A 19,121-nucleotide genomic window follows, 5' to 3' on the forward strand; every position below is an offset into this window, starting at 1 on the left:
AGGGGAGTGGAGGGGACCCCGGCCGGGCTGCGGGCCCCTTGCCTTTGGCCTCCCAGCTCTGCTGCCTTGTGCCCCGCGTCTTCCCTCTCGCACCACACCTGGCCCCCGCTGTGCCGCACCCAGCAAAGCTCAGCCCAGGTGGGAGGGACCCAGATCCCTTAAATCCAGGGCTCCTGGGGGAGCGGGGCTGTTGCAGGCTCACCCTCAGGCTGCTTTCATGAGATCGAGGTGCTGCAGCAGGAGCTGCGAGCAGGAGAGGGGACAAGCAGCTGCAGTGCAGGTACCCGCCGAGAGCTGACTTCTGCCTTTTGCACGCCTTTTATTTTTATTTTTATTTTCCCCAAGCCCTTTGTTTCCTTCAGCCTTCCATGCCGATGTTGGTTGTGGTTGTACCGGCTCCTCTCTTCCCTTCCATCCCTTCTCTTCCTCCCGCTGCTGCTTTGCGTTTAGCTGGCGACGATCCTTGTGCTTTTGGAGAAATTTGGTGCAGAGGTGGTCAATAAACCGAGACGTGGTGCTGCTGCCCTGGCCAGCAGGGACCAGCGGGTGCTCGTCCTGGCCAGGAGGGCTGCTGGCCCTCGTGTTGGTTCTTAGTGCCCAGGCTGGGGATTTGGACTCCTATCGACGATCTATGGCTTGATTTCATTAGCAATTACCTTCCCCATTCACCCAGAGCTGGAAGCCTGTTTGGGATTTCCAGCGACGTTTCTCGGCTCTGCCTCTGTACAAGGGGAGTTCGCTCCCTCTGCAGCCTGCAGGAGCAGGGCTGGGATCGCGCGTGTGCACCACGTTTCCGAGAGGCTGCAGCGTGCTGCTGGTGAGGCTTCGGGGCAATAAAAACGCCGTACGTAGGAAGAAGCCTGCCTGGCTGGAGGCGGCGGTTTGTGTGGGGCTCAGGAGGAAAATCACTTGGCTGTGCGTGAGTCACGGTGAGACCCGGCTGTGCTTCTGTAGCCGCTGGAAGTCACCGAGGTCGAAGCATCGCAGCTCAGCTCGGTACTGAGATGCTGCTAAACCAAACCCGGCATCCTGAGGGTCTGTCCTCGCACGAGAGCGGAGCGGGGGGCTGGCGGCGGGGACGCCGTGCACGCGGCGGTGAGGGAGCAGCACCGCAGCTCGCGCCGCTGCCCGCGTAGGCGGTGGGTGCGAGGCGTGACGCAGGGAGGGCGTCCCGGCCCACCCCGGGGTGTGGGTGCTCTTTGTCCCCGGGCCCAGGAGAGCAGCACGGAGCTTCACGAGGCTGCGGGCACTGGGATGAGCATGAGCCCAGGGCAAAGCACAGGGTGGCGGCTGCGGGATCCGGAGGGCTCTGCTTTGAGGCCAGGGGATGCAGGGCTGGACGCCTCCCGGGATGCCCCTGGGGACTGCAGGCGGACAACATCCTGAATGGCTCTGCAGAGCCCACCGTGCGCCAGCTGCCGCCCTGTCCCTTCCCGTAGCACCTCCGAAATGCAGGGAAACAGCCTCCCAGATGCTGCAGCATTCATCGAAATAACGCTGCTTAAAGCAGCCCCACCAGGGGACTGCAGGGAGACTGCCCGTGGGCTCAGGAGGAGAAAAATCCTTGTTGGTGTGTCTAGAAAGTCTCATGTTCCCGTAACACATCACAGGCATTCCTAGGATTAGCTAACCCAGCCTATTCTGGGACAGACCCCTCCTCCAGAGATGCCGTCCCTGCTGCTCCCTCCCCGAGCTTCCCGTGCCCGCCGAGAGCTGGGGGCAAACGCCCCTGGGGAGTGGGAGCAGCTCTGGGGCTCCTTCACCCTGCCCCGAGCCCCTGCCAAGGGGAAGGAGCCCTCCAGGGAGGGGAGAAGGGAGCCTGGCTGCGGGGGGGGGGAGTTACTGCAGCAGCAATTTCGACACTGCTAGCAACCCTCCTCACCCCAGAGACCCCTCCGCAATTCCAAAATGTTGCTGAAGCAGCGATGGGCTCGGGTGGTTGGCACGAGGGTGCTGGGGGGTCGCGTTGGAGCAGGACCCCCTGCGTTGGCCAAGGTCACCCAGATGCTGTCCCCATCGTGGGGCTCCAGGGCTGATCCAGCACCAGGCGCTGCTTGGGCTTCAGGGAGGCTTTTTCTATTTCTGTTTCTTTTCTGCTGAACTTCCCAATCCTTCTTGTTTGAACAAGGAAGGAGGAGGGCGTTGTTTGGCAGCTGCCCCAGCTCCCTCCTGGATGGAGTGAGCTGCCCCAGCGCGGGCACCAGCTGCCTCCCGCCCGGGTGCTGGCCCCCCCTGGGGGGGGGGGGGGGGGGGGGGTGCTGGTATTTGCTACGTGATACCTCTGCTCCCTCTGCCACACAAGCAAAACACTGCATAACCATGGCGACTGTTTTCCTCAACCTCATCAGCACGCCCTGCTGCTCATCTAGGCAAGTCACCAGCAGCCCTCGTAATGAATGATTAAGCTGGGTGTAATGAGCTCCGCAGATCCTGGGTGTCCCTTCCGCTCTTCCTAGTGGATGCGGAGCAGCCTTGTCATCAGGAGGCTCCCGGGGCTCGCCACGGCAAGGAAAACCACCCTGACCTGGCAGCTGCCGTGCTCTTTTGGGGTCTCTGCTCAGACAGAGACCGGCTCGTATGTCTCGGTTCCAAATAACCACGCTGGGACATCCAGGGCCCTGCTGCGGGGCTGGGATGGAGGCGGTGGCACTGGGTATCCCCACGGAGCTCTGCTTGGAGGGACCTTGCTCCACGCAGGGCACACGGGGCCCTGCTCCACGTGGCAGCCCGGCCGGGTGGGTTTGGGGAGCAGCAGCTCCTGCATTGCCCGTGGGCGATGTGCTGGCCACGTGTAGGACCTTTTCTCACAGCCGGGCTGTGCCCAGAGCAACCCTGCTTGGCCTCCCCTTCCAAACCCAGCCCCATGAGTGCCCCCCGCTCCAGTCCCCATCCCCAAACCCTGAGCTCGGTTCCTTTTCAGGTCTGGGAGATCGGCGTTCATCCAGGCTCCAGGAGCTGCCTGATCTGGGGGGCGATGGCAGGATGGGGGCCCCCGGTGCCAAGGAGCGTGTCCATCTGCACCCAAACCCTGTGGCTTGTCCCCTTGGTCACCAGGGGAATTCTGTTCCCGGGAGTGGAAGCTCTGCCATTTCCCTTCTAGCTGTGCTCGTGGCCAGTTTATTTCCCTGCCCTTGCTCTCCTGGTCCTAGCCCCACCAGCAGCGCTCCTTCCCCGGCGGTTCTGTGCCGGGGCCGTGCCGGCTCCCCCCAGGGATCTCGGGTCCCTCCTGGAAATTCCCAGTGCCTGTGGGCAGCTCTGGCCACCAGCAGCCGACCTCCTTCACCCCAGCCTCTCTCCTCCTTCGTTCCTCCCGGCCGAGCAGCCGGCAGCGGAGGCTCCGGGTTCTTGCGAGGAGCCTGGGCGACCTCTCACTTTAACCGAGGGAAGGGGAAGGAGGAGAAATGCGGTTTGGAGGTTAATTCTGGCAGCGTCAGGCATGAGGAAGATCAAAAACGCAGGGCAGGAGTACAAGAGAGGAGGGAAGCTGTTGCGTGCATGCTCCTGGAACCCCCCGAGAGTCCTGGTTCATGCACGCTGCACGTTATTTCTGTACCTACTTAAATTAAAACCAGCCTTGTCTTGTGGACGCTGACTGGAGCCAGGCAGCTCTTCTCCCCAGGGGAGAATCCAATTTTTGCTCCACCGAGCTCATGTTTTTGACCTGGAATGACTCTTCCTTTTTTTATTTAACCAACTCTCCCTCCCAGCCCTGCGTCGTGCCGCGCTCCTCGTGCCCACGGTGTCGCGGCAAATGGAAATGAGGAGGGGGCAGGCTGCTGACCACCCATAAACCCAATGCCTGGGGCAGAGGCAGCCCCGATGGAGGGGATGGGGGGCTCTGGCCCGAGCCCCTTTTGCACCCTCTGTGCCTCCAGGTTTGAGCCCAGGACTGCTGAGGAAGAGAAATTTGTGGGTGCTGGCAATGGGGCAGCTGTCCGGGAAGTCTGTAGCGTTAGCACACTGTTGGTTAAAGTTCAGAGATGCAGTGTGCCTAATTGGCAATTCAAGGCACAGCAGCAGCCTCCCGGGGTGCTCTGCCTGCTGCAGCATGGCTCCCGTTGCAGGACACGTCATCGCTCCTCACCTTTCTCCTGACCAGCCTCCCAGTCCTGCAAATCCAACCCTCCAGAGGCTCAGGGCGCACCATGGGTGCTGGCTGGGAGGAGGATGGCTCCGAAGCACTTTCCCCTTCCGCAGCCCTTAAAAACCTCTCCCTGCTCTTTGGAGAGCAGTCACGGGTGTGACTCACGGTGGCTGCCCGGCGCTGCCGGCAGCAGCGTTTTGCTCCTTGTCCCCTGCCCTCGCCGAGCCCTTGCTGCTCGGGGTGCCCCCGCTCGCGGCGAGCAGAGGCTCCCGTGGGGCCGTGCAACCCTCCGAGGGCAAAGCCAGCACCAGCCCTGTCTGCGTGAGAGCGCTCAGCACCGTGCTCAGCAATTACTCACCGCTTGGCAGGCGTGCCGGAGCGGGCGAGCGCCGCGTCCGCCGCCCACGAGCTGCCCGGCAGCGATGTGTCTCGCTCCTAATCCTCTGACTCCATCCTTAATCGATGCGAGATAACCGGGCGGATTAGTCAGCCTTTCAGGACTGGAAAGGAAAGGGCAAATATTGTAAGAGGTATAGCCCACTGTTTGCGTGTGTTACGCACCAGATCCGTGCAGGATATGAAGGGGGAGAGCCCCGAGCTGTAGGGTTAGCTCGTTTCTGGGATGTTTGGTCGGCAGCTCTGGACATCCCACTGGTGCTGCCCTTTCCAGGGATCATTGAGGCCAGGCAGAACCTGGAATTTGCACAGGGAATTTGCTCTGCTTTTGTCACTGAGCACCGTTGTGCTGTGTTTTGGCTGCCATGGTGGGGACAGAGGAGGCTGGACGGGTTTTCTCACCCCAGGACAAAAGCGTGAGGTCTCCCCAGCACATTTGGTGGCAGCCAGTTTTCGCAGAACGGGGAATTAAAAATACTTTCAATCTAAAACGAGGCCAGAGAGCGTTCAAAACATGATAGCAAATGCTCCCAGAGCAGCTCCCTGACTGAGGACGCCCCACGCGCAGCCCTGCGGGGCTCGGCTCGTGGCATCCCAGCAAAGAAAACCGCAGCCTCGATTCGCGCCCACCCGCGGAGCATCGCTTCGGCAGGCAGCGCCATCCTGCCGGCCTTGCTGTGAGCCTCCCCGGCGTGGCTGGGGGCTCCCTCCCTGCCCTCACCCTTTCGGGTGGCTTCCGAGAGCCAGGACCCCTTGCCGGGGCTGTCGGGCTGATGCTCCGTTTCGTTCCTCGCCAAGAAAACAAGCGCTGCGCCACTAAAGCAGAAGGTGTTTTCTTTTTAAGGCTGCCGGCTCCTGAAAAGCTGTTGCAAATTAAACCTCCTTGCACTTGCCCAAATGTGCCATGACCCCGCCAGTGGAGGGTTCGAAGGGAGCGGGAAAGCGAGACCAGCGTGGCTCGTTTTCCTCCGAGCGGGATTCCAGGTTCGCGCTCCAAATCCCCGCTTTTATAGACTTTTCCACTGAAGTCGGCTCCTGCCCTGGGCATGCCTTGTGTAACCGCTCCTCTCTCCGCATTCCTCAGATTCTTCTGCTGCTGGAGACGCTGGGCTGAGGGAGAGCGCCGAGGTCCCTGGGGGAGACGGGCACGTGGAAGCGCACCCCGAGCTCGGAGACGCGGAGGAGGAGGAGGAGGCTTCCCCTGGACTCTGAGCTGCCAAACCACAGCGCCGAGCCATGTCACAGGTCATCCAAAACCACGTGCTGCGCGTTGGCCAGACCGTGCACATCCCCTCGCCGGAGGACAGCAAGCGCCTGCACGCGGCGGGGTACGCGGGCTGCTCCGCGCTGCCGACGTCGTGCTGCTACTACTCGACGGGCGGCTGGGCTGACCCCAAGGCTGTGGGGTGCCCCAAGGGACGCCTGGTGCCTGGAGCAGGGCTGTACGGAGCCCACCCTGTGCTGGAGCACCCAGCTGGTGCTCAGGGGCAGCAGGAGGCCTCCCTGGAGCGAGCCGGGGTCCCTCGCCAGCCGCAGCAGCAGCAGGGGGACGCCGGCACGGAGCCTGATGCGCACCTCGGCTCTCCTTCCTTGGACATTTCAATAGAGAGCCTCAACAAGCTGATCCTAGAGATCGATCCGACCTTCCAGCCGCTCACGTGCAAGCCGGTGAAGGACACGGCCCAGCCCGCTTCCCAAGGAGATGCCACGGCCACCAAGAAGCACGAGCCGGAGGTGACAGGTGAGGCAAGAGGCTGTGCTGGCGCGGAGGGGCCACCAGGGCTCAGACCCTGTGAGAGCTGCTCGTGAGAGGTCCATGGGAAGGGCTGGCCATGGGGCATGGTAACATCCCCCTGTCCCCAGAGGGGCTGGTGTTGTGTGGGTGCACTGTGCCCTGGCATCAGGGCTTGGGGTCCAGGAGAACAGGCTGGGTACCCAGCTTCGGTCTGGTTGCTTCTGAAAGGTCTCTTGTCCAGCTAGCTCAGCAGGAGCCAAAAGAACAGCCTTTAATCCAACCTGATATTTCTTTCCCTGCATTTGGAGAAAACACTTCTGATGAGTAATGGGGCTCTCAGAAAGCTCCTGGTCCACGTTGCTGCCATCAGGATGGGCCCTGACTGCAGGAGGTGGTGTCCGTACACGCCCAACCTCGCAGCAGAGCCCCGCTTCCACAGAAGGGCAGCGGAGCCTTTCCCTGGGTCACACCGGACCCGTGGGACATCAGGATTTGAAGCCAGATTTCCAAAGCCCCGGGCTAAGCTACCGATGGTTACACAACCATCCTAGTTAAATGTTCCCCGTCCTTTTGCCAGGGAAATTCTCCAGGCCTTGTGCACTCCTCCGGCCGCATGCCTGGCATGCACAACGCAGAACGGCAGCGGCACAGGCGCCCACCTCTTGCTGCTCTCGTGCCTGGGTGCTTTGTGAACACTTTTGCATCGCTGCCGTCCCCACACCCAGGGTCGTGCTGGGCTCCTGCCGTGCCTCCTCTGCGGTGCGCGAGCCGCCCGGCGCGCCGTGCGCAAGGTGACACAAGCAGACAGCGAGCTGCACGCTGCTGCTCACGGTCCGGTGTACCGGCTGCCGGAGCACACGTCTGGGATGTGTTTCAGTGCCTAATGATGCAGCCTGGCTGCCTCTGGAAAGCCTGCTTGCCCAGCCGCATCTTTAGACGCCAAAATACCTTGAGAATCTGTCTGCAGCCCTCGTTCCGGAGAAAGGTCAAAGGAGAGGATGTTAAAGACATGGAAAAAAAAATATCTGTTCTCCCTGCTCCCTCGTGGCAACTCCTGCACGAGGAATGTGGGGTTGGGGGAGGACAAGGTGCATGACATCGGGTGCACTGAACTCCAGCTCGGGGCAGCTGATAAGCCGGAGCCCGGCGGTGCGAGCACGGTGCGGGGCTTGGGTGTTCCTGAAGCAGCTGCAGACTGTGCCTCCTGCTCCGCCGAGACACAAGGGCTGGCCTTGTAGATAAAGTGCGGTGACAAAGTGCAAGTTCAGCCCTTTGCTCCTCCAACGAGCACTTGGAGGAGACCTGGATGCATCTCCACCATGCACCGCGCTCGGGGGCTGCCGTCCGAGCAGCTCAGCAGGTAGCGTGCTGGTGGTTTTGAAAACCTGGCTCCGAGTGTGGGACTGAACATCTGGAACTCTGGCCCTGAACTCGGTGGGAAAAGCCTCCCTTCAGCTTTCATTTTCTTTTTTGCATGGACTTCCTGGTGCTGCCGTGCATCCCTGGCAGCCGGGGGAGCGCCCACCGTGCCCATGCATGCGCTGCTGCCCCCTTCCCTCCAGGCTCCTGCCTCCGTGTCCTCCCAGCCTGGCAGAGGGGAGGACAGAACTCAAGCAGCTGATGCAGGGGCTGGCAGGAGGCTGACGGTGCCCAAGGATATAGGAGAGGGGTTTGCTCTTCTCTGCTGTTTCCATAACAGGCACTGCAGCAATTTCCAGCACTCGTCAGTTGCCTCTGGTGCTCGCCCCTTGCTGGAGAACCAGGGAGCAGTCCTCCCGGCTCGCGTGACAGCCAGCCTTGGTGCTTCTGGTGCTTTTTGCCACTCCCTGATGCTGAAAAACTTGCCAAGATCCTGATCAAATATTTGAGGTTTGGCCACACCTGATAAGCAGGAGCCTGGGCAGGAGGCACGGGGCCCCGCGAGCCCAGCGCGGAGGCGTTTCGCTTTTTATTTCTTTAAAGCGCAATGAAAAGCCTCATTTATTTTCCCCTTCCGAGGGAGGCTTTGACAAAAAGTGTCCGGCCAGGAGCCTGCAGTACATGCTTGCAGTATGTATGCTACGTATACTGTGCAGATATACTCTGCTTTTCCTGCTTTTTCTGGGTGCTCCTCGCATCACGCAGCGGCGGCAGCGCTGGGTGAGTTGGAGCGCAGGGCAGCGGCGAGGCACGGAAACTGCGCTGCTGGGAGCCGTTCTTGGGTGCTGCGGCAAAATGGATTTTCCAGCTTCAAGAAAAGGCGCGGGGAGCCTTCCCGAGCCCCACGGCGGAGCAGGATCCGGGAGCTGCAAACAAAGCCGGGCACGTTCAGACCAGACGCGAGGCGCGCGCCGCTAGCGGGGAATGTGACGCACCCGGGAGCACCCTCCCTGGGCGGGCGGCGCGCTCGCCATCGCTGCGAGCCCCTGGAGCACGCCTGCATGTGGCTCTTGCTAAAAGCCTCCCTCCGAGCTCAGCCAGATGTGGCAGCCTTGTTCAGGGAACCTAGGTGGACAGCCCTGTGCAGGGAGCCCTGACACATTCATGATATTTCCCTCTTGGCTTAAAAGCAACGAGCCTGAGCGCAGCCTGCAGAGCCTGGGGTGAGCCCAAGCCCTTCGAACCACATCGCCCTTGACAAGCAGCCCCTTGCTGGGGGGCTGCTGCTGTTATGCGGCTTGGTTTAGCTTCTCTCCTTTCCACGCTGCGCACCGTCGGCAAAAACAAAGCGGTTGGAAGCCCTGGCAATGCACGGAGGTGTTTTCAGGGGGGCATGTGCCAAAGTAGCGTGGTGCAGGGCTCTGCTCACCCTAGGGCTCAGCGCATCCATGGCTGCATCAGGGTGCAGGAGCCAGGCTTCCTCTTCTGGCTGTGAGTTTTGCTGAAGGTCTTGGAGCACGTGGAGCTCCATCAGAGGCGTTACCTTTTAAACAAAGGCAAGCAAAGGGGCTAGGAGACGCGCTGCCAGCCCGGCCGGCCAGCCCACCCCATCTCCTCCACGTAGCAAAGCTTTTTAGCTTTCCACGGGTGAGCAGGGCCAGGCGGGACGGGCACCCCCCGAGCCTGATGTCACCCCGGGGAGCAGCCAGATGTTTTTCCCTTGAGTCAGGTACAAACGGAGCGGCCGCCGGAGGAAACACCCGCCGCCCACGGCAGGTCTCAGCAAGCGCCGGCGTGCGCTCCCGGCAAGGGGGGAGCTGCACGGGCAGACGTGGCCACACGTAACCCATCCTGCAGCCCGCCAGCACCTGGGTGGGACGTCCCGGTTGGGTGTCGGGGCAGAGATTGGCCCTCATCGGGTCTCAGCGAAGGCTGGAGTTGGTCTGTGCCTCCCACAGAGGCAGCCCTGCGGTGCGCGGAGGGGGAGCAGCACCTCGGCACCCCCTGGGGATTGTGAACCCGGAGCCAAAATGAACGGGGAGATGAACAGAGAGGTGCGTAACGAACCTTACTCAAGCACTGAATCATTAACAGCCTCCTCTTTCTGCCTCCAGACATCAAGTACATCGAGATGACGCCAGCCAGAGCCAAGTGTACCGAGGTGCTGCAGGGCTCCTCCAGCCCCTTCTCCAGATCCCCCCAGAGCCACGGCTTCCTGCCCCCGAAAGGGGCACCCAGAGGCAACTACACCAACGGCAGCGTCGTTTTCTCCAGCCCAGCAGGGCCCGAGAGCCCCCGGTTGGCCCCCCCGGGCTGGGCTGGCTTCCAGAGCTGCGGCAAAGCCTCCGAGAGCATCGCCGTGCCCCTGCACTGCGCGGCCGGCCAGCAGGACAGCATCTCCTACGGCCCCGGCGCGCTCGGCACCTCGCCGGGCTTTGACAACTTGCTGAAGCCCGTGCACGTGGTGAGGGCTCAGCAGAGGACCAGCGGGGTCTCGCAGCTCTCCATGAGCCCCAGCTCGGACACCAGCTACGTCTTCGGGAGGTGAGCGCAGCCTCGTGGCCCTGTTGCGGGCTGGTGATGGGGGTGGAAGGGGCACGGGGATGGTACCCGAGTCCTGTTTCCCAAGATTTTCTCTCACCTCGGGGTGGGAGCTGACACCCAGCAGGGCTGGCGTGTGGTCTCTGGGCTGCTCCGTGCATCACACCCCAGCCCAGCAGCCCCTTCTGATCGCCTTCACTCCGTCTCCCCCCTGCAGCAGCACCCACTCGCTCCACAACGACGACTCCGATGCCGCCTGCCCGTCCCCTGCCGGCTCCATGGGCAGCCCCCAGCCTCCTTCCCCGAGCATCAGGTCCCCCTCCGGAGAACCTTTCACCCCGGCTTCCCACCAGCCCCGGGCAGCCTGCCCCACCAAAACCAACGCCTGCCTGTCCCAGAAGGGGCAGGCCAGCAGCTGCCCCCCTTCCATCCTCAACTCGGCGGCCGACATCCCGGTGCTGCTGGTGAACGGGTGCCGGGAACAAGGAGATGCGTCCCCCCGGCTGACTGCAGCCTCCCCGGCCTCTACCAAGCAGACCTCCGCTGCCAGCCTCAGCCCAACCTCAGGGCTCGGCGGCCTGAACAACGCGCTGTCAGCACCAGCGCTCTCCTGCGTCACCGACAGTAAGTCCCCCCCCTGCCACGGGGCAGCTCCTGGGGGGGGAAAGGAGCCCTAAAGCTGCTGGGAAAGGGGAATCAATGCTGGTTTCATCTCTGCGGGTGATGGACACGAAGGACACGAGGTTCTTGCTGGGGCTGGAGAGCCTCGGAGTATCCCCGTGGGGTTGCCGGGCTCTGCGGGGGTCGCCAGCTCTTTGGTGAGCCTGCACCAGCCGTGGGGTTCCTCCCGTTGGCGTCGTGGGGCAGGATCTGCTCAGCCGGAGGCGATGCGGGTGCACTCATTCATAGCAGCTGAGAGCGAGGAGCCTAATTCTGTCATTTCGTGCTCGTTTGTGGGCCCGGAGCGGGCGGGGAGGAGGGGTCAGGGTTCCAGTTCGCTCTGGAGGACATCTGAAGATACCGAGGTTTATAAGGTCCCTCATTCAGGGGCAGACAATAGGGCTATTGTGCCCCGGAGGAGATTAGCAGAGGCGGCTCTTGGGGCAGAGGGTTTTAATTGGGATTCTCATGGGAAAAGCAGGAGAGCTTTGCGGGTCAGATCCTCCGTGGGTGTAAATCCTCATGGTCCAGCGGGCTTCTGGGCAGCCTGGTACGGCCGGGGGGGGTCATCTGCTGCCTCTCCACGCTCCACCATGGCCTGCCGAGGATAATGATGTGGAAATGAATCATTCTGAGGAGTGGGGAGGAAGGCTCTGACCAAAAGGATTGAAAATCCACTTCAGCCCTGGCCAGCTCGAGGGAGAAATCCCTCTGCCAGGGCTCGGCCCTTCTCAGCGGCGTCTGCTGCAAAGGTCCTCGGGTCCCCAGCTCTGCCTCCCGTCTCTTGCAGGTCCCCTCGGGGCTGGCCAGCCGACCATGAAGTTTGTGATGGACACATCGAAGTACTGGTTCAAGCCGAGCATAAGCAGGGACCGAGGTGAGGCGGCGAGCCCAGGGTGCTGGGTGTGGAGAGAGCCACGATGGGTCTGGGGGGCTCAGAACCCCCCTGCATGCCCCAAAAGTCCAGAGAAAGCTGCCTGTCCCTCCTGCCTGGCAGGGCAGATTGTTTCTGGCAGTGCCAGAGAGCATCAGCAGGGCGCACGGAGCAGGGCGCACGGAGCAGGGCGCATGGAGCAGGGCACGGGGGTCCCATTCTGCTCCGCTGAGCCCCCTTTGGTGCTTTGACAGCAATCCAGCTGCTGAAGGACAAGGAGCCAGGCACGTTCGTTGTGCGGGACAGCACGTCGTACCGGGGCTCCTTCGGGCTGGCCATGAAGGTTCCCGGCTCTCCGTCCGGCAGCCAGACAGGTACAGGGGCTCGCTCGGGAAGGTGGGGTTGGTTAGGGGGGTTGACCTGAAATGAGCCCAGCTCCACGATGCTAAAACAAGCCCAAAAGGTTCGGGACATGGCCGGGTGACAGATGCGGGCAGCAGGATCTGTGCCTGCCCATCTCCTGCCGGCACGGGGAGCACCAGCTCTGGGCACCCTGGGGACCCCGGGGCGGGCAGGGGCGCAGCGGCTGCGCTCACACCGGCGCTGACGCTCTCCTCGATGTCACTCGAAGGCGAGGACAGCAGCGAGCTCATCCGGCACTTCCTCATCGAGTCGTCGGCCAAAGGGGTGCACCTGAAAGGAGCCAGCGAGGAGCTGTATTTCGGTAAGGACGGGGCCATGGCCGGGAGCGGGGCTGTGCTGCAAACCAAGCCCACAGGGGTGGGGGAGAGCCCTCGCCCTTCGCCGAGATGCCCCCAAGCAGATCTCCTGCACCCTGCTCCCTTCTCCCGCGGTCTCGGGGACGCTGCTGCCAGAGTTTGCATGGCTGGGGGGTCGGCGGCGCACGGCCCCGCTGACGGGCAGCTCTGTGTTGCAGGGAGCCTCTCCGCCTTCGTGTACCAGCACGCCATCACCCCGCTGGCGCTGCCCTGCAAGCTCTGCATCCCCACCCGAGGTAAGCCACCGAGGCAGGAGGTGCCGCGGGAGGTGGGGGTGACCCTCCGTCGATCGCTTTAAGCGGCGCGAGGCTCCCGAGTCCCTTGTGTAAGAAGGAATTTCGGCAATGAAACTTTGACCTGCGGACGTCAGAGCTCCCGTTTGTCGTCTGTGCAGATCTCGCTGACGAAGACAGCCCTGACTGCGCCCCGGAGCCCGCGCTGTCCCTGCTGAAGAAATCTGCTGGTGAGGAAAGGAGCAGGCGTCGGTGGCCGCGGGGGATGGTTGAGCTGACGGTAGTTCGAGCTCTGGACACGCTCACGTGGGGTTTGGTCCCCACATATCAAACACCGACCTCTGTTTTTGGGGCATCAGCTCTGACGCTGCCCACAGCTGGAGCTGAAAAGCCATCGCTGCAAACCAGCTGCCCCCCCAGGGCTCTGTTCCGACACTGCTCTCCTGGCTTCATCACCAGGCTGGAGATGCTGCGGCTTTTCTTCACGCCCTCAGACCGTGGGCCCACAAGGCAACCTGATCTTTCTAAACAAAGGACGATTTTTGTCCTCGTGACAGTGAAGCAAAGCTTGCAAAGGCAGTTCTCAAGCTCCCGAGGCTCTAAAAGACCCCAAAGTCTTTTAAATTAGCCCAGTTTTAAGCAGCCCCTGATTTCTAAGCCTCTCTCTTGATGGCCTTCGATCGGGGCACTGAACATCTGGAGTTTCTCGGGGAGGAACCGGGCATTTCGGGGCTGCTGAGAGCCGCCGTGGGGTTACGCTGATGTGGGACCCGGTGGGAGAGGTGCGGGGGGCAGAGGTCGGGGGTCTCTGCGGCCCCAGGGTGCGCAGAGCCCAGCAAGGGGGGGCTGCAGGTGAGGACAGAGCCCCGGGGAGGACGCGGCGCCGACGGGTCACGGCGCAGTCACGGGAATCGGCAACGGCTTTGTTTTGCTGGAAATTCTGGAAAATCAGTTGGCAAGCTGCAAAGTTTAGTTTGACCCAGAACACGGCCTTTCAACAGCGCAATCAGCCCGAAATGTCATGTTTTAGGTTGGCCTTAAGCTGTTAGCTGGCTTGGGGTACTTCTGCTTTTCATTAAAGGAAATATGTAATAAACAGAAAAAAAAAAAGGAAAAAAGAAAAAAAAAAAAAGAAAAAAGCCAAATCTGACATTTAGAAACCAGAAATTAAATACTCTGACTTTTAAAACAATTAGTACAAAGGATTAGAGCAAAACAGAATAAACTCGCGAAGAATTTCTGAGTCACCCCCATCGACAAAGCTGACCCAGGGACGTCGGCCCCGCTCTGCAGGACGGTGCCTCCGTGCTGGGCACATGGAAATGCTCCGGGGGGATGTGGGGGGCTGTGGGGGGACACGGCCCCATGCTGAGCCCTCTCCTCGCTGTCCCTGCAGAGTGCAACGTCCTGTACCTCAGCTCGGTGAGCATGGAGACGCTGGCGGGGGCTCCGGCCATCCAGAAGGCCATCTCCTCCACCTTCGAGCTGGAGACGCTGCCCACGCCAACCCTCGTGCACTTCAAAGTGTCGGAGCAGGGCATCACGCTGACGGACATCCAGAGGAAGTAAGGGCTGCGGAGGCAGAGGTGGCCGGCGCACGGCAGCGCGGCTCCCTCTCCGCGCACGCCGCCGCCGAGCTGCCAGCTCGCCGCTTTGCAGCGTGCCCAGAAAATCTGGCCCGCTTGGACAAACCCGTGTTGCAATCGCGGGCCGGATTAGCCCCTGTGTTTGTAGCAGGGAGCACGAAGCTGCTCCAAATGCAGCTGGTGGCGGTGGTCCAGGGGCCCAGGGGCTGCGCCCCAGAAGCTTTTCCTCCAGCTCCCCCCCCGGGGAAGAGCTTGGACGTGCTCGTGCCTGCTTCTCCCCCAGGCTTTGCCCGGGCCCTTCCCTAATGTCACGCTGTCCTCTGTCCCCGCAGGGTGTTTTTCAGGAGGCATTACCCCTTGGCCACCGTCCGGTGTTGCGGGATGGATCCTGAGAACAGAAAGTGAGTGTCGGAGTGGGGCAGAGCGGGGCGAGCCCCCCACCCCCCCGGCGGGCACGGCCCTGCAGCCCCCCATGCGGGTGGAAATGAGTTAAGTGTCGCTTTTCTGAGCTAACCCCGTTCTCTCGTCCCTCCAGGTGGCAGAAGTACTGCAAGTCCTCCAGGTAAGCGCCGCGCGGTGCAAGGCTGAGCGGGGGCACCCGACCCTGGGCAGCCCCAGGACCCGCGCTTACAAACCAAGGAGGGCGATGAAACGTGGTGGAGGGCTGAGATGTAGAACGGGGCGGGGGGAGGCTTTGGCTTTGCTCTGCGGGGTGAGGTGAGGGGCTCGGCCATGCCACGGGGCTCTGCACCCCCTGAATGGGACCCCCCACACACCCACACCCAAGCTCCTAACCAGAAACTCGCTCGCTCCGGGCTCGGGAAGTGAGCTTACATCTGGCTCTACCTTGCACTCGAGCAACGTTTCGCAGCCGGGGAAGCCTTGCCAGAAATGCTTCTCCCGGCTGTTTTTCTTCCAAGCAAACGTGATCGGGGAGCGGGCCAAGGTGGAATTGCTGGAGCCGGGATCCGCGCGGTGGCCAGGGCCGCTCGGAGCGTATGCCTCTGGATGCGAGCTAAAGGCATCTCCCTCTCCTTTTCCCCAGGATCTTCGGGTTCGTGGCCAAAAACCAGACGGATTCGGAGAACCTGTGCCACCTGTTTGCAGAGTACGACCCCGTGCAGCCGGCGTCGCTCGTCATCGACCTGGTCAGGAGGCTGCTGCCGGGCCCGTAGGGGACGGAGAACTGGGGACACTGCGGGCTGGCGGTGCCCCCGCGCTGCTGGGCTGCTTCCTCGCCTTGTGCCAGCTGCAGGCTGCGTTTCACTGTTATTTATACGTTTGGTCATGTTGAGGTCTCGGGTAAAGACTTTGCCCTGTGTAGGGCTTGGACGTTTTTCCCTGCCCCCCCCCCCCCCCCCATCCAAAGGGAGCAGCGTGCGGAGCCCTCCGGGAGCGAGGGGTGAAGCAGGCAGCAGCGCTCGCCTTCCCAAAATGATGCCACCAAAGGGGGACAGGGGACACCAGGACAGCACCAGGAGCATCGCCAGATGGAGCTGAGCTCCCAGCGCAGCAGACTCAGTCTTCATGTCCCCTCCCCATGGCGAGGGGAGGTCTGTGCCCCCCCCCGCCGTGACAGTAGAGCAGCGTCAGGAGGCAGCTCTGACAGTCGAAGTGCATGAAATCACCGGGCCCGGCCGAAAAGTCCCGCTTCCCTCAAAGACCCGGCAGCACCGACGGGCAGGAACGTCAGCCCAGCGGGGGTTTGCCTGCTGCTGGTCAATTCCCTTCGCCCTTTTGATGCGAAGCGAGAGCTTCCAGGCCACCTCAGCACCGCGGCGGGCTGAGAAGTAAATGTTGACATTTTCATGACAGTAAAACACTGGGGTTTTTTGGAAGTGACCTGCCTGAATTCGGGCCAGATCCTCGGATGACGTAAATTGGCGTAGGGCTCTGGAAGTCGGTGCTGCTGTGATTTACACCAGCTGAGGCTCCAGCTCCTGCCGCGGCGGTGGAGCGGGGTGGCTCCGAGCCCACCGCGTAATCGTCTCCCCCAGCACTTGCTTCCCCGGTACCTCTTCCCTGTGCTGATTTCAGAGCATGTACTAAGCGCCCCCGCTCAGGGGTGGTGTCAATAAAGCAGAGGCTCGTTTATCTGACCGCAGTCACTGCCGTGACTTTAGCAGCTGAAAAAAATGTATTCTGCTGCCTTACGCTGCCCAGCCCGCGTGCGTCTTGCTCGTAAAGAAAGCGTGCCATCCTCCAGCAGGACTTGGAAACAGCACCCGGCTGAAGGGGCAGCGGCAAACGTAGCTATAGGAGTGGTGAGAGCTGCAGCGTGGGGCGGGGGGGGGGCACGCCGAAGGCTTTGGCACCCCCAGCCGTGCGTGTGGCCGAGCCCTGAGCTCTCCGTTCAGCCCCCAAAACCGTGCAAATATCAACGCAAAGGTTGGAGTGCAGCAGCCCCGGGATGCTCAGCGCTGTTCTGCATCCCTCGGCTCCTCTTCCTGCCCTCACCCCCCCCCCCAAATCTCCAGCACCCCCAGGAAGGGCTCAGCAGTGCAGGATGGGACCCGCTGCAGTGCGGGCAGCAGCCAGCAAGGGGCCCCAGCATGATCCTGTCTGTCCGTCCGTCCGTCTGTCCTGCCCATCAGCCGGGAGCCATAAAGAAGGGCCGAGCCGCCGGTTCTTGCCGAGCTGTTTTCATTAAGCTGCTCTTAATTACAGCGGAGACTGCTCACCCCCGGGACCCCCACGCTCGGTTATGCAACCTGCGAGCAAGCGCCGCTTTAATTCCTTGTATTTATGGCCGGGCTGCTCGCGACGGCAGCGATAAGCACGAGGGGAACCGGGAAATTCAGAGGCTTTGGCTCCAAACAACGCGGGTGAGCTCTGCTGCTCCGTCGCCACCAAGCCGGGCCCCCCTCCGCTCCCCTTTCATCCCAAAGCCCAGCTCCGCACGACTCCGGTAACAAACCTGCGAGGTTTATCGGCTTTCTGGGGGAAGGGGGCACGGGCTGCTTTGCCCCATTCCAACCCAGATCGCTCGGGGACAGGAGGAAGCCTGGTTCCAGGCACCGTCTTCCACACGTGGAATTTTTCCTTCGCTGAAAACCCTTTTCCAGGGAAGCGCAGCGGGAGCACGGGCCCGGGCGCTGCGGGGAGAGTTCAGCCAAAACCACCTGGATTTAGGGGGAAAAAAAAACAACAAACAATTCTCTGAGCTCCTCATGGTTTCCAAAGTTTGTCCCGGGCTTCCTGGAAGCGCAGCTCTGGGTTTTGGTTCCTGGGTCCCGTTCCAGCCGTTCTGTAACGAATCCAGACCCCGTCCTGGCTGCGGCTGCGTGTTTCTGCCAGCGGTCCCTGGCGCGCGATGCTCAGCGTGTGGCCGGGCTGTCCCCAGAGGTGGGGACAGGATCGCCCCGTGCCCACACGGGGGTGACACTCAGAGCCTGATGCAGCTTCGTGGTGGCAGCGGGGCAGCTGCTGGGGATTTGTGCGCAGAAACATCCTCGCCCTGTGCGTGTTGGGGACGGGGAGCAGGAGCCAGGGGCTGGATGGGGCCAGGCTTGGGGTGTAATCTGCAAAGGACGGGAAAGCTTTTGATTTCTAACAAAAGTCCATGTGCTCCCAGCTGGGCCGAGTCCTTTTCCCCCCTCTGATTGCTCAAAACAAGGATTTAAGTGAAGGAACAGCCTAACGCAGCTTTGGAGATGGAGCCGCTGGCACGGGGACGGGGCAGGGGGCTCCCCCGCGCCCCGCAGCCGCCGCCAGCTCTGTCCCAGGGGTGTCTGATGGGCTGTCCGTCCGCCCAGATGTGTGGGGAAGGGGGGGGGAACTGCCTCCAGCTGCTGCAGGCAGAGAATGGCTGCACCCCAGGGGTCCCCAACACTCGTGGAGGGTGCAGGAGCGTTCGGGAAGGGGCAAAGCCACAGGGCACGGACAAGCCCCAAAGGAAAGCCGTGGCCGCAGCCGTGCCGGCGCTGGGCTGGGGCGCTGGGCCGGGCTCCAGGAGCGCTGGCGTCTTCCCTGGTCCGGCTGCCGATCTGCTGCGCCAGCAAATTACAGCGCTCGCTCGTCCGCCTTGGCTGCAGACAGCCCCAGGGCTCCGGTGTTTGCACAACCCGAGCACCGCGGCCACGCAGCCCCGGCGGGCGCAGCTCCGGCTTGGCACCAGCCCCGCTCCACACCTCGGGTCCCGGGGGAGCAGCGATGCCGGGTTCGCAGCCGTCCCCACGCGACGTGACCGCCGGCATCGCCGCCTCCCCGCTGCCCGTTTGCTGCAGACACCAGTGGGAAGCTGGAGGTGCTGAGCGGCCGGGCAGCGTGCGGCCACCGGCATCCTGCACCCGGGCATCCCCCAGCCTCTGGTACCCCAAAACCCTCCCCAGCCGCCGTCTGGCTGCGCAGAGCCGGCGATGCTCGGTGCGTCCTCGCTGCGTCTCAGCGTGCTGCCTGGCCCCGAGCACGTCGCCCGCTGTCCCTGTCCTCCCCTGAACCTCGGAGGCCGCCCAGCGCCCGGTCCCAGCCTGGCACCGTCTCAAGGCACGGCCGCTGCTCCGTGGGGTGACGCTCGTCACGTCGCGCGTGGTGCCACCGGGTGCTTTGCGCAGAGCTGTTTGTTTCCCACCCTGTCCCTGCTCAACGCCGCCGGGGGCTCGTGGGGTCCTGGGTTTTGGGGGGGTGCTGACCACGCAGGGCCCTGCATGCTCCCGTGTCCCCCTGGCTGAGCGAGGCCAGCGCTGGGGCTGGTGGCTGCAGCCACCACAAGTGTCCCCTGGGTGCTAGCTCTGCTCCCGCAGCCCCGTCCCGGCACGGACAAAGCCAGAGCTCCCTGCTCAGGAGATTTTTCCATTCTCAAGGCACCGGGAGAAAGACCCCAGGTTCCTCCAGCTGCCCCCAAAGCAGCCCCTGCAAAGCCCCAGCACACGTGG

General features: G+C 62.5%; 1 protein-coding gene across 1 annotated transcript; it reads left to right on the forward strand.

Moving 5' to 3' along the window:
- Positions 1 to 28: 28 nt before the first annotated feature.
- On the forward strand, positions 29 to 16,359 carry TNS4 (tensin 4). The gene is made up of 13 exons (XM_035347558.1): positions 29 to 280; positions 5,565 to 6,221; positions 9,689 to 10,118; positions 10,333 to 10,739; positions 11,566 to 11,652; positions 11,904 to 12,023; positions 12,281 to 12,373; positions 12,587 to 12,664; positions 12,823 to 12,891; positions 14,058 to 14,226; positions 14,580 to 14,648; positions 14,783 to 14,809; positions 15,293 to 16,359. The coding sequence occupies exons 2-13, from the start codon at positions 5,717 to 5,719 to the stop codon at positions 15,420 to 15,422; spliced, it is 2,184 nt and encodes a 727-aa protein (XP_035203449.1). The 5' UTR covers positions 29 to 280; positions 5,565 to 5,716; the 3' UTR covers positions 15,423 to 16,359.
- Positions 16,360 to 19,121: the final 2,762 nt, after the last annotated feature.

This window comes from Oxyura jamaicensis, chromosome 27 (genome assembly GCF_011077185.1).
Source record: "Oxyura jamaicensis isolate SHBP4307 breed ruddy duck chromosome 27, BPBGC_Ojam_1.0, whole genome shotgun sequence".
In the NCBI taxonomy this organism is placed as follows: Eukaryota; Metazoa; Chordata; class Aves; order Anseriformes; family Anatidae; genus Oxyura; species Oxyura jamaicensis.

What these genes read in the sequence shown, in the direction of transcription:
- TNS4 (XM_035347558.1), top strand. Translation starts at nt 5,717, where the DNA reads ATGTCACAGGTCATCCAAAACCACGTGCTGCGCGTTGGCCAGACCGTG. An exon ending in GCTCTCCTGCGTCACCGACA is followed by an intron (nt 10,740 to 11,565) that starts GTAAGTCCCCCC and finishes CGTCTCTTGCAG; the next exon opens with GTCCCCTCGGGGCTGGCCAG. An exon ending in GAGCATAAGCAGGGACCGAG is followed by an intron (nt 11,653 to 11,903) that starts GTGAGGCGGCGA and finishes GTGCTTTGACAG; the next exon opens with CAATCCAGCTGCTGAAGGAC.